Source organism: Colias croceus, chromosome 3 (genome assembly GCF_905220415.1).
Source record: "Colias croceus chromosome 3, ilColCroc2.1".
Classification (NCBI taxonomy): Eukaryota; Metazoa; Arthropoda; class Insecta; order Lepidoptera; family Pieridae; genus Colias; species Colias croceus.
In genome coordinates, this window is record NC_059539.1 from 737438 (window position 1) to 749870 (window position 12433).

Consider the following 12433-nt stretch of genomic DNA (forward strand, 5'->3'; position numbering starts at 1 on the left):
TCCGGGATAAAACCTATCCTATCTCTCAAGTTGTATCGAACTGCACATGGTGTGCGAATTTTATTATAATCGGTTAAGTGGTTTAGGAGTCCATTGAGGACAAACATTGTGACACGAGATTTATATATATAATATAATATAATAAATATATATATTTTTTTAACCAAAAATACATTGGTATTGACAAAATTCAAATATTATAATAATAACATATTTTTAAGTACAATATGGCCTATGAACTAAGAACATCACAAAAATACAGGCACTCATCGTAAAAAAAATAAGCAAAGTGAATATAAAATAGAAATAAACAAATAAATCACTGGGAAATAGTCGTATCTTTTTGCCATGAAGAAAGAAAAAAAAATGGTAAGCGCCATCTAGTTAAAAAAATATTGCAAGAATAAAATATAAATAATAATGAACATTAATATTCAGAATAACATAATATTATAGATTTTTATAAGAAAATTGTAGATATACTTATCTATAGAAATAATTACTATTAAAATATCTTAGTATCTAACATTTAATACATAAACATCCAATTTCAAAATCACAAGCATATTAATTTTGAATGGTTTCATAAGTAAGGTAGGTAATTTGACTCAACTTAACAGGCGTACTACACGTCATAATGTTTATCTTATTTCACAATTATTCACATAAAAGGAAAGGTGTGTAATGTGTTAGAGTGTGTTAGCCTCTTAAAAAAACCTATAACTTTTTTTAATGTTGCGACATTAAAAAAAAGTTACAGGTTTTTTTTTAATCGTCTTTTGCCTTTTCCCGCTCAATTTTGAATTGTGTAGCACGCCTCACTCAACATATTCGCGTCACACTGATACATCCACCAAGCATGCAAAATAGCTTTAGAGTAATATATAATTATATATTTTGTATTATTTATTCAATGTAAAGTTCAAAACGTGCGCGACCCACGCGGCTGGAGCTGCTGTAAACGATATCCCGTGTCCAAATCCGGCATTCCACATTGATTACGACGCCACCTGAAGAATATAATGCAATGCAGTCAGGTAATAGTATTTAGCATTTTTTATTAAATATTTAAAAGTACTACGAGCGACAACAGCATTAGTGATTTCAGTAAAAAAAAATATTTTTGGATTCTTTGAAATTCTTCGCAGTGAAATTACATACAAAATTCATTATAATTTTAAGCAATCAGGTTTTTGATATTGACTAGTGGATTCGTTCTAAAACTTACGCCGTGGGTTCTCAAAGAAGACAGCAACCAACGGTCCATGAGTCTGATCAGGCAGCTTTCTCGTGGAGTAGGGTATGCGGTCAGCGGTATTCAGTCGGCTGGTCGGGAAGCCGGGTGGTAGGTTGGCAGGGATGTACTGGATTGGGCCAACGTTCTCTTCGTCTGAGGTGAACTCGCCATTGCAGGATACCCATATGAAGTCCCCGTAGTGGTGCGCTGGTCGTTGTTGCTACAAGATAAGTAGATTCAATGCTTCCGAAAGAAAACTGTTGCATATTAGGTAGTGGATTTTTTTTTATAACAGACAGAAGATAAAAAAGAAATGGGTTATTTTTATTTGTTTATGAAATTAGGCATAACGTCTTGACGGTTGAAATTTGAATACATCTCGATCAAACTACTTAGCCAGGGGCAAGTGCAAAATTTATTAAACGGATTGTTTCATTAGGCAATATTTTAATATAACCTTTGCTGCAATTGTAACATGATAGCTTCCTCTTACCATAAATTGCTTGATGTTGTTCGGCATTTCTGGAGGAATGCCTAGTGGTTTAGAGACATTATAAGGTTCAGGTACCCAATAGTGAATCTGCAACAATCAAATAGAGTTTGACAAAACACAACTAGTACCAAATAATATCATATCACAGCGATATCTGCCAAGCAACTTACATCATCATGATGATGATGATGAACTTACATGGTTCAATCTCAAGAAAACACATGGTTTCCCAGCCGCATAGCCATAGAAGTTATCAGCATTACAGGGTGCCCACATGTTGAGTGTACGTTCACAGTTCGGCACAACGAGCCGCTGGTCGTGGCGATGTATAGAGCACGGAGCTCGGGGCGGCTCTTCTGGGACTGTGGTCTCATAGTCTGAACACACAGATTATTTTTTTTGATGTCGAAGAGTAAAAGAGTAGATAGCTTGCTTGGACACTTATAAAAACATATTAGTTTCGTTCATAGTTGTATAAGCTTTGATTTGAAATACTTAGCCATTATTTTTTGGTTTAGGGTATTTTCAATTTTATGTAGAAAAACTAAACATAATTATGGTGAAAGCAAATAGGAAATATCGTTAGATAACTCTAGCCGCTAGCATATTAACATGCGCTAGAGCTGACAGGCGCCAAAAAAACTGAATACCGACGTAGGTAGGCTGTAATTTGTAAAAGAGGACCTAAATATAGGTGCATTAACTCAATGATGAACTTCGTCAAAATATACTTTTACTTACCACGAAGAAAGTCATTGATGCGTGTATACCAGATATGCCAGCTGCCAGGATCACTCGCTCGAAAGTGAATCAAGGGCTCGTAGTAGTTGTACTCGTCAGAACGTGGCCATACTTCCAATTCTAATCAAAATAAAAACAGTTCATACGAATAATGGTGTTATGTAAGATCATTTCAAAGGTTTTCGAAGTAAATTGTCGATAATTATAATCAAAAATCTCTGATAATCATTAATTACAGAGACAAATAGTAGAGTTCAAAGGCAGTTATTACTTATTACTTACCCACGTATCTGTATGGTAGGAAAATAGCCAAAAGTACTCCTAGGACGGTACCTGTGGAAGAATTATAAATTATTATAATGTATAATCTTTACGATGCGGTGATAGAGACAAAAATACATAAGACATAATAATTAATCGTTGACGTCTCCTACATCTTTGTCTTGTCTTTCTATTTATGAAATAAAAGATAATTATTACTGTTTTACGTATGTTCAAAAAAAAATAACAAGAGAATATACGAAAAATAATACAAGTTTACACGTACACGTTTATTTTGCTATCTTCACATACCTCTATAAAAATATATCCTGAAGGATATAGTTCATCCACTACGAGAAGCCTTAGAACGAGGGACTGTAATAAGCTTACAACCTAGGCATTTTTAATTTCCGTATCAATATAAAATAGTAACCTATTTTACTTAATGTAAGTACTGTTTTATTCAGGCTCTTTGTTTCTCTTCTAACTATTGCAGGTTATCAATTACCAGAAATATAAAATATTAAATAATATATTACTTTGTAAATTTATAGGCATTCATGTGATTCTAAGCTTTGTTAAGCGTAAGGCGTTGAATGACTTCCAAAATAAACAAAGGCGCTAGTTAGAAAATAATTATCTTTTTCCAAAAAATAAAACAAGACGCACATTTACTTGGCCTTATTATTATTTTTAATGCTCACAAAACGAGGTATTTTTTTTACGTTTAGCTAATAGCCACTCACTCAAATACACACAATATGAATCACTGCATCAGCCATCGTATTAGGTACATCATCATTACCACATTTCTATATATATAAAAGAAAGTCGTGTTAGTTACTCCACTTATAACTCAAGAACGGCTGAACCGATTTAGCTGAAAATTGGCAGGGAGGTAGTTTAGAGCCAGGAGAAGGATATAGGATACTAAATACGTACCACGGGCGAAGCCGGGGCGGACCACTAGTTTTTTATAAAAAAAACTTGCGTTAACGTTGTTTGTATCATCTGTATGTATAATTTAAGTTTTGCATTGGTAAATTGTGTCATGGAATTATGTAAACGTGTTAACTAGCTATTTGTCTCAAATTAAATTCGTTTTAATTTAAAAAGCTTTCAATGCGTAGGCCGTAGCCAACATTTTCTATTTTTGTTTTTCTTATACATAATATAACTATCTTTTTGTTGTAAATATACATTATACACTCTATACAGGGTGTCCCACTGTCGCTGAGTACGTTAAAAATACTTATTAAATTCTAGACGCATTTTTTTTCAAATAGATGAATTCTTAAAACTCTTTGTGTACACCCCTAACAAGCAACCCGCCCAACTTTGCCACCAGCACGTGACCGTTTAAGATTATGTTTTAATAGACAAAATGCTCACATTAGCGAAGCGGTATATGCCGGCTGCGCGAAGCTAGAGAAGAAAACATGAAGTTTAAGAAAAAATTTAGCAAATTTGACGTAAATTTGTTGTTTAATTATTTTTTACGTGATCAGTATACACTGAATTTGCATACGCAAAACTACAAGGCCCTTCGCGCTTAGTATACCGATAGTGGGACACCCTGTATATCGAATAATATTTTTTTTAATTATATATTTCAAATAGAAAGAAACGAAGTTACATGCAAATTGAATGACACCATTTTCAGCAAATCCTTCCTTAATCCCTTCAAGGCACAAAAATAAAAATCAAGTTTACTTTTAATAATTATTATAACTTAAATCTTTTCAAGTCACTAACACTTTAAATTAAAAACTGCATTGTATTAATTAAGGAAATAATACAGCCTCTATCTGACTCACATAACTTTCTTTAACAGAAAATTCTTTCAAAATCCGTCCAGTATTTTTTTTCCTTTTAAAAATATCTTTACACTATCACAAATCTCACCCAGGACCAGAAGGACCGCAACCACGACCACAATGATCTTAATAGTGCGTTTGTCCAGGCCCATGGTAGCGTCTGTACTCTGAGCGGGCTAGGAGTATTTTTTTTCCTTTTAAAAATATCTTTACACTATCACAAATCTCACCCAGGACCAGAAGGACCGCAACCACGACCACAATGATCTTAATAGTGCGTTTGTCCAGGCCCATGGTAGCGTCTGTACTCTGAGCGGGCTAGGGGAAAACTGTGGTATTCTAGGGTGTATTAGGTCAACGGGAGTGTTCGCAGTACATCGACGCTTTGATATTTTTAACCCAATTATCTTATATTGCAAGATTTTTATGGCCCAATATTAGCAAAGTGCATTTGGAAATAACATAGTTTTTAACGGATTTCCAGCGTGATACTACATAGGGATTTATCCTTTAAATGCGATAAAAATATCCCATATACTTACATATTTTTAAGCCTTGCTTATTAATAGATATATTTTGAGACTTGAGAGATCAGCTTTTTTTTAAACTTCTACTCTTAAAAATACGAGTTGCATAAAAATATTCCTTTGCATTTTAAAATAAATAAGCTTTGGTATAAGCTTAAGTAGAGAACACCTACCTACTTTGTTTTTCAGTTATTCATTCTTGATTCGTAAAAATAGAAATACAGTATGAATTATTAAAGATCCTAGATTTTTTGTGCTTAACACATATAAACTCATTTTTATTTCGTAGGTATAACTAAAGCTTTGGGATTTGGGGTGTAATGGCCGTATACCATCCAACGGCCAAAGCCAACCTCACCTGCTCGTGGTGCACCCTGCTGATCAACGGACGAGGCTCTGGCGACTTTTTAGAGTGGTAGGACTACAGATGCGTAAGATGTTCTCTTTTGAACATCCTATGCAGCACAAATTGGGCTGTAGTCCGTCCGGGGCAGTACCACTAACCCACAGGAAACCGGCGTAAAGCTTTTTTAGCGTTTCGCATAGGTGAGTGGGTCACACCGGATGCCCAATCCCCCCCCCCCTTCCATTTTCATACTATGGCAGCGGAATTTAAAGAACTATTACCCCAGGAGGGTACCAACACTACTGGTGCTGGAGAATCCCTCTCTGAGCATCTTTGTTCAGGCTGCCCTACGTATTCTGGGGAGGGCAAAATCCCGCTCGTTTCTCAAACCCGAGGCAACAAGAGCAAAAAGATCAGCGCAACCCCTTCCACGCACTGCGTGAATTTCTGCAACATTAGGGGCTTACACTCGAACATCAATGCCGTCCACTACCACCTTGAGACGGCGAAGCCGGCCTTGCTCTTCTTAACCGAAACGCAGATATCTTCCCCTTCCGACACATCTTATCTAAATTACCCAGGATTTACCCTGGAGCACAATTTTATTCCTCGCGCTGGTGTCTGCGCTTTTATCCGGAATGATATCTGCTTTCGACGCCTCGCTTGTCTTGAAGGTAGGGATCTATCCATCCTTTGGTTACGTGTGGACTGCGACGACCACCCTCGCGTCTATGCGTGCATATACAGATCCCATAGCGGTAATGACGAAACCGACCGACTCATCGATCACATACAATTGACGGCTGATAATATGCTCAATCAGATTCCTTCAGCGGAAATCGTGGTCCTTGGTGACTTCAATGCGCACCATATAGAATGGCTCAAGTCGCGCACAACAGACCACGCGGGGAGATCTGTTTACGACCTTGCCCTTGCCTATGGTCTTACTCAACTGGTAGCATCGCCCACGCGAATTCCCGATGTTGAGGACCATACGCCTTCCCTGTTGGACCTTCTGCTGACTTCTCATCCGGATGGCTATCAGGTCAATGTTGATGCCCCTTTAGGCTCGTCTGACCACTGCCTCGTACGGAGCGAAGTGCCAATCTTGCGCTTTTCACGGCTACTGAGTGGTGGCCGCCGTCGCGTTTGGCACTACAAGTCAGCAGACTGGGATGAGATGCGCACCTTCTTTTCATCTTATCCCTGGGGCCGTGTTTGTTTCTCGGCAGAAGATCCTAGCACCTGTGCTGACTCTGTTGCTGATGTGATACTTCAGGGAATGGAATTGTTCATTCCAAACTCCGTTGTTCCCATCGGTGGCAAGTCCCAGCCCTGGTTTGGTCACTCTTGTAAAACGGCATCACGCCGAAAACGGGATTGTTACCAAGCCTGGGCCAATGCCCTTGTGTCTAGTGATCCAGACGCCCGTACTCTTAAGAGAGAACTAAACTCGGCCTCTAGGTCTTTCAAAAGAGCTATTGCCAGAGCTAAGTCTGAGCATATCGCAAAGCTTGGCGAGAAACTCGCCCGACTTCCTTCGGGAACACGAGCCTTTTGGGCACTCGCCAAAGCTGTGCAAGGAAACTTTTGTCGTCCTTCATTGCCATCTCTACGCATGGAGAATGACCTGTTGGCCCACACGGCAAAAGAGAAAGCTGACCTACTTAGCTCCCTTTTTGCCGCTAACTCGACTTTGGATGACATGGGGAAAGCACCACCTACCATCCCACGGTACAAGGGCTCAATGCCGGACATCAAGTTCACCCAGAGCGCTGTGCGTAAAGCACTTTTGGCTCTTGACATCCACAAGTCGAGTGGTCCCGACGGTATTCCTCCTATTGTGTTGAAGATGTGTGCACCTGAGTTGGCGCCGGTTCTCACGCGTCTTTTCCGGCACTCCTATTCCACAGGCGTCGTCCCGAATACATGGAAGACAGCTTTAGTGCATCCTATCCCGAAAAAAGGCGATCGCTCGGATCCGTCCAACTATCGACCCATAGCCATCACTTCCTTGCTCTCCAAGATAATGGAAACCATTATCAATCGCCAGGTGCTAAAATATCTGGAAGAGCGCCAGCTGATTAGTGACCGACAGTACGGTTTCCGTCGAGGCCGGTCAGCTGGTGATCTTCTGGTATATTTAACTCACCGGTGGGCGTCAGTGATTGAGAGCAAGGGGGAAGGCTTAGCTGTCAGCTTGGACATAGCGAAAGCTTTCGATCGGGTATGGCACAAAGCGCTTCTTGCGAAGCTTCCTTCCTACGGGCTTCCTGAGAAATTTTGCCAGTGGGTTGCCAGTTTTCTCACAGAGCGTAGCATGAGTGTCGTAGTCGACGGTTCATGCTCGGATCCTAAGCCTGTGAATGCTGGCGTCCCACAAGGCTGCGTTCTGTCTCCCACTCTGTTTCTTCTGCATATCAATGATATGCTGCTAGACGGTAGCATTCATTGCTATGCAGACGACAGTACTGGTGATGCAATATACACCGGCCACAGCAATATTTCTCAGGACCGCGTCATTGAGTGCCGGAACAACCTCGTGTCTTCAATAGAAACCTCCTTAGAAGAGGTATCTAACTGGGGCCGACGTAATTTAGTCCAATTCAACCCTAAGAAGACACAGGTCTGCGCGTTCACCGCAAAAAAACTTCCCTTTGTCGTAACTCCTCGTTTTCAGGGTATTCCTCTCTCTGCCACAGCTAGTATCGGTATTCTTGGTCTCGAAATCTCGAGTAGCGTACAGTTCTCCTGTCATCTGGAAGGAAAAGCCAAATTGGCTTCTCAGAAACTTGGTGTGCTCTGTCGAGCGGGGCAGTATTTCACGTCGCACCACCGCCTTATGCTTTATAAGGCGCAAGTCAGGCCGCACATGGAATACTGCTCCCACATCTGGGCCGGGGCACCCCAACAACACCTCCTTCCATTTGACCGTATACAAAGGAGAGCAGTACGACTCGTTAACGAGCCAAGTCTTACCGATCGGCTTGATACTTTGGCGCTGCGAAGAGACGTCGCTTCACTGTGCGTTTTCTATCGCATCTACAATGGGGAGTGCTCTGAGGAGCTGTTTGGAACAATACCTGCCGCTGAGTTCCATCATCGTACCGCACGTCACAAACTCAAATACCACCCACACCACCTTGATTCTTGGCGGTCGACGACTGCGCGCTTCAAAAGAAGCTTCTTTCCGCGCACAACAAACTTATGGAATGAACTTCCTCATGCGGTGTTTCCAAACGGTTACGACTTAGGGACCTTCAAGAAAAGAGCGTACTCCTATCTTAAAGGCCGGCAACGCACTGATAATGTCCCTGGCATTGCTGGTGCTTATGGGCGACGCAGTACACTTTCCATCAGGTGACGCGTCTGCTCTGTTGCCTCCGCTTATATAAAAAAAAAAAAAAAAAAAAAAAGCTTCTTCATCTTCTTCTCAATCATCATAAAACTGAAACATCTATCACAATTTTATACGTAGATAATGACTAGGATAAAATGTATAAGACTCTACCATTTATGATCTTATTATTTTTGGGTTTAAAATATTATGATAACTTAATATGTTTTATCTTATCCCTCTAAATAACTACGATTTTTTTTAATAACATCCCTAAAAATAAAAAGATCAATTAACTAACTACCTACTTATTCTGTAATTTCACATATGTATGATATATATAACTCTGTTATTTACATACAAAGACGTAAGATAGTAAGAAAATCAATGTATCGTGATCTCGGCCAGGGGTTGTCTGCTACGACAGACGACAGGCGCCAAAACCGTAGCGTTGGCGCCATCCAAAACTGCGTAGCTTTGTTGTAAATGCCATACTAATAAATTTTATAGGGTCAAAGCTTTGTCTTATATAATATACGTTTTGTCAACAAAGAGTTTTGTAACGATTATTAAGTTTAATAAGGATACATGTATATAAAAAAAAATAGTTTTAAAGTTACTTTTTAAGTAGTTAGTAGGATATTTTTATGGAACCTTTTGCTGTCTTACGGAAAATTTTTATTATAATAAGATTATTTAATCATTTATGGTGGTTGGTTTAAATCGGGTACAATAGTTTTAAATATTTCTTGAACTTCCAAGCTAAATTAATATCTACCCACCAAAAAAAGTCTTCGAACAACCTATCAATTAATTACCACGTAAGTTACATTGTCCGTTTTCTCGACCATCACAGGTGAGATCATGTAGCTTGTAGGACAGTTGTAAAAGCTATTTACTGTGCAGGTTATTGACTGAACTATATCAACTATATAGGATGAGATCGGATGTAGGGCATCGGCTGCGACAGCGCGGCGCCAGGGTGAAACTTAGGGTTGTACCACATTGCAAGGATACAAAATAGAACGTATATATGTCATTAATTTGAGTATAACTTATTATTTAACATATATATTTTCTTCTGAAAGTGTAAGTATAGTGTGTAGTTGTGATCTATGTTTAAATATAGGATGCGGAGTCAAATTAATTAAGTATAGATACATAAATAAAAAGCTTTAATATAATAAGCTGATATTACCTATAAAGTGAATTGAAAATAATAATTTATTGAATATGAATATATGAATTGAAAATAATATTAAATCTTGGCAGTTGAATTGTAACAGCCGAAAATAATAAAAAGGAAATAAAAAGGTTCTTGATAGGTGTAAAATTTTTCTATAAAATTGGTCACCCTATTTAAAAATAGAGCTCAAATAAAAAGTATAGCTCTTACACTGTGTAATTGGAAACCAAACTTTCACTTTCAAAGTATAAATCATTATGTAACAATTTCAATCCCAGTGTGGCATGACCTTAAAAGTTTTCCAATTTTCGCAAAAAGGGAGAGTGAATTAAAATAAAGATGTTCGTTGGATTTTAAATATTACCCTTTTGTTGCAGAGTGCTCATAAGAAACTCTCCCCTATTACTGTTAGTGTTATTGCCCCTCATATAGAGTTATTATATTTAAATTTAAGTTAAAGAATTTAGTTTGAATAAATGAATTAAGCATCGCGACAAGACAAAAAGCTCATATTGTTTTATTTCTTAACTAAAGCTTCTTCATCTATCAATCATCATAAAACTGAAACATCTACTTATCACAAATTTGTACGTAGGTAGTGACCAGTATAAAATTTATAAGACTCTAAAACATAAAATCTCTTTTGGAAATATTTATTCATTCTGAAATAGTTCCTGCAAATAATTTATTAAGTAGTAAGTGAAAGATTTAAAAAATATACTAATGACAAGTTCCTCAACCTTTTACAAAACTAGCTTTTTGTCTACGAGCTACGAACCTACGACGAACCAACATGAACACTTCGTCTTATATTATTCTCTACGAATTTTTTCTTCAGTCTTTACAAAAAGCATCCTTAAAAGCATTTTCCTAAAGTGCTTGATGTATTTTCGAAATTGGCATTTATTTCCACGCATTTCCACGTTACTTTAATATTATACATATTATATCGACATAGGGTTCAATAAATACAGGAAGCGGCATTTTGTTTTCGCAGTCGCAACATGAGGGATGAGGGACGAAGGTCCGTCAGAGCGGCGCCGGGACCCTCTGCCAAATGTTACTGAACTCTCTTGCGTCACTAGCTGTAACGATTATCTGAGATATTACGCAGTACGCAGGAGTCATTTCACTTACTATTATAGTTAGTATAGTTGAGGGGTAAATAATTATAGGATAGGTAACTTAAAATATCTCACTTGTGTCATATATTGTAATACTGTGCTAGTGTTGTGTGAGTTTTATTAATAAAAAGGCATTTTTGTAATACTTTATATTAATTTAGCGATTTTATTAATCACTTTGAAATTTAATTAAGACTTCAGAATCAAATGGCTATCGCCGCAAATGCAGCTCCCATTAATTTTATTTTCACAATTTTATATGTATGTACCTGTAAATGTTTGATAAGTTATATTACTATTAGAAATTTTAAAGAATATATTATATAGAAAAAATATATCATATGGCACAATTTGCAAAAAAAAAGGCGACATGAATATTTTCCTAGATCATGTCGTTTTCGCGTAGAACCACACGTAGAACGTTCTATTCACGTAGCGTTATGATGTTTCTTAAAAGCTTTGGTGTAAACTAAAGCTTTCTCAAATATTTAAAGTTTCATTGAAAAATTAAATAGGGTTGTGAGCGGAAGACAGCACAAAGAGAATATCGAATGACTCGAGAGAATAAGAAAATAGAATTTCGATTTGAAGCTTTTGCAAAAAAACTACAAAACGATTAGCTTTGCTCTTGCATACTTTGGATTTTGACATATCTTAAAATAAAATATTTATTATTCTAGTTCTTAGTATATTGATTTTATTCCAGTTTTTTATTATACTTTCATGCTACGCGTCTTTTTACGCAACTCTACATGTCAATATCTTAACTCAAACTACCTAAAACAACACAGTCTAATGGAGTATATTTTGTGTACTCATTTATATTAGATAAATTTTGGTACCTAACACGTTATAAACATCATAGCTTAAAAATAATGTTCAATTAGCAAGTATTATGGTTGCGGATCGTCTTAATTAAAATTATTTTTAACACCATCATTTGACACCTTCCATATGCGTATACATAGTATTTATAATTGGCTATATATTTATAACTTTAAATGGATTCTTTCTCATGGAAATAAGAAAGAATTTTGAATATTCTCACGCACGAAAGCACTCTTTACATCTAGTATATTATCACATCACATCTTAGATCATTAAGTAACATCACATGAACATACGCATATTAGGTCAATACCTACTTACTACGATATCTTTGCAATTACTGCAAATAACAATAATTAATGAAACAAAAATTATGTAGTCTCAGAATTAACTAAGCATATTCTTTTCGGGACTTTTAATCTCCTCTTTCATCTCTTTTTAAATAAATATCAATTCAATAAAGAATTTGCAAGAGGTTTTATAATACCTACTACAATATAATATTGTCCTCCATACTTACGAGTGTAGAGATGTAA

General features: G+C 37.2%; 1 protein-coding gene across 1 annotated transcript; it reads right to left on the reverse strand.

The window, feature by feature from the left end:
* Nucleotides 1–597: 597 nt before the first annotated feature.
* LOC123706296 (sodium/potassium-transporting ATPase subunit beta-2-like) lies at nt 598–4712 on the reverse strand. The gene is made up of 7 exons (XM_045655492.1): nt 4638–4712; nt 2754–2804; nt 2472–2591; nt 1929–2107; nt 1731–1817; nt 1229–1457; nt 598–1010 (listed from the first exon to the last, which is right to left on the reverse strand). The coding sequence occupies exons 1-7, from the start codon at nt 4699–4701 to the stop codon at nt 907–909; spliced, it is 834 nt and encodes a 277-aa protein (XP_045511448.1). The 5' UTR covers nt 4702–4712; the 3' UTR covers nt 598–906.
* Between the last annotated feature and the right edge of the window lie 7721 nt (nt 4713–12433).

What these genes read in the sequence shown, in the direction of transcription:
- LOC123706296 (XM_045655492.1), bottom strand. Translation starts at nt 4,701, where the DNA reads ATGGGCCTGGACAAACGCACTATTAAGATCATTGTGGTCGTGGTTGCG. An exon ending in TGCGGTCCTTCTGGTCCTGG is followed by an intron (nt 2,805 to 4,637) that starts GTGAGATTTGTG and finishes ATTCTTCCACAG; the next exon opens with GTACCGTCCTAGGAGTACTT. An exon ending in CCTACCATACAGATACGTGG is followed by an intron (nt 2,592 to 2,753) that starts GTAAGTAATAAG and finishes TATTTTGATTAG; the next exon opens with AATTGGAAGTATGGCCACGT.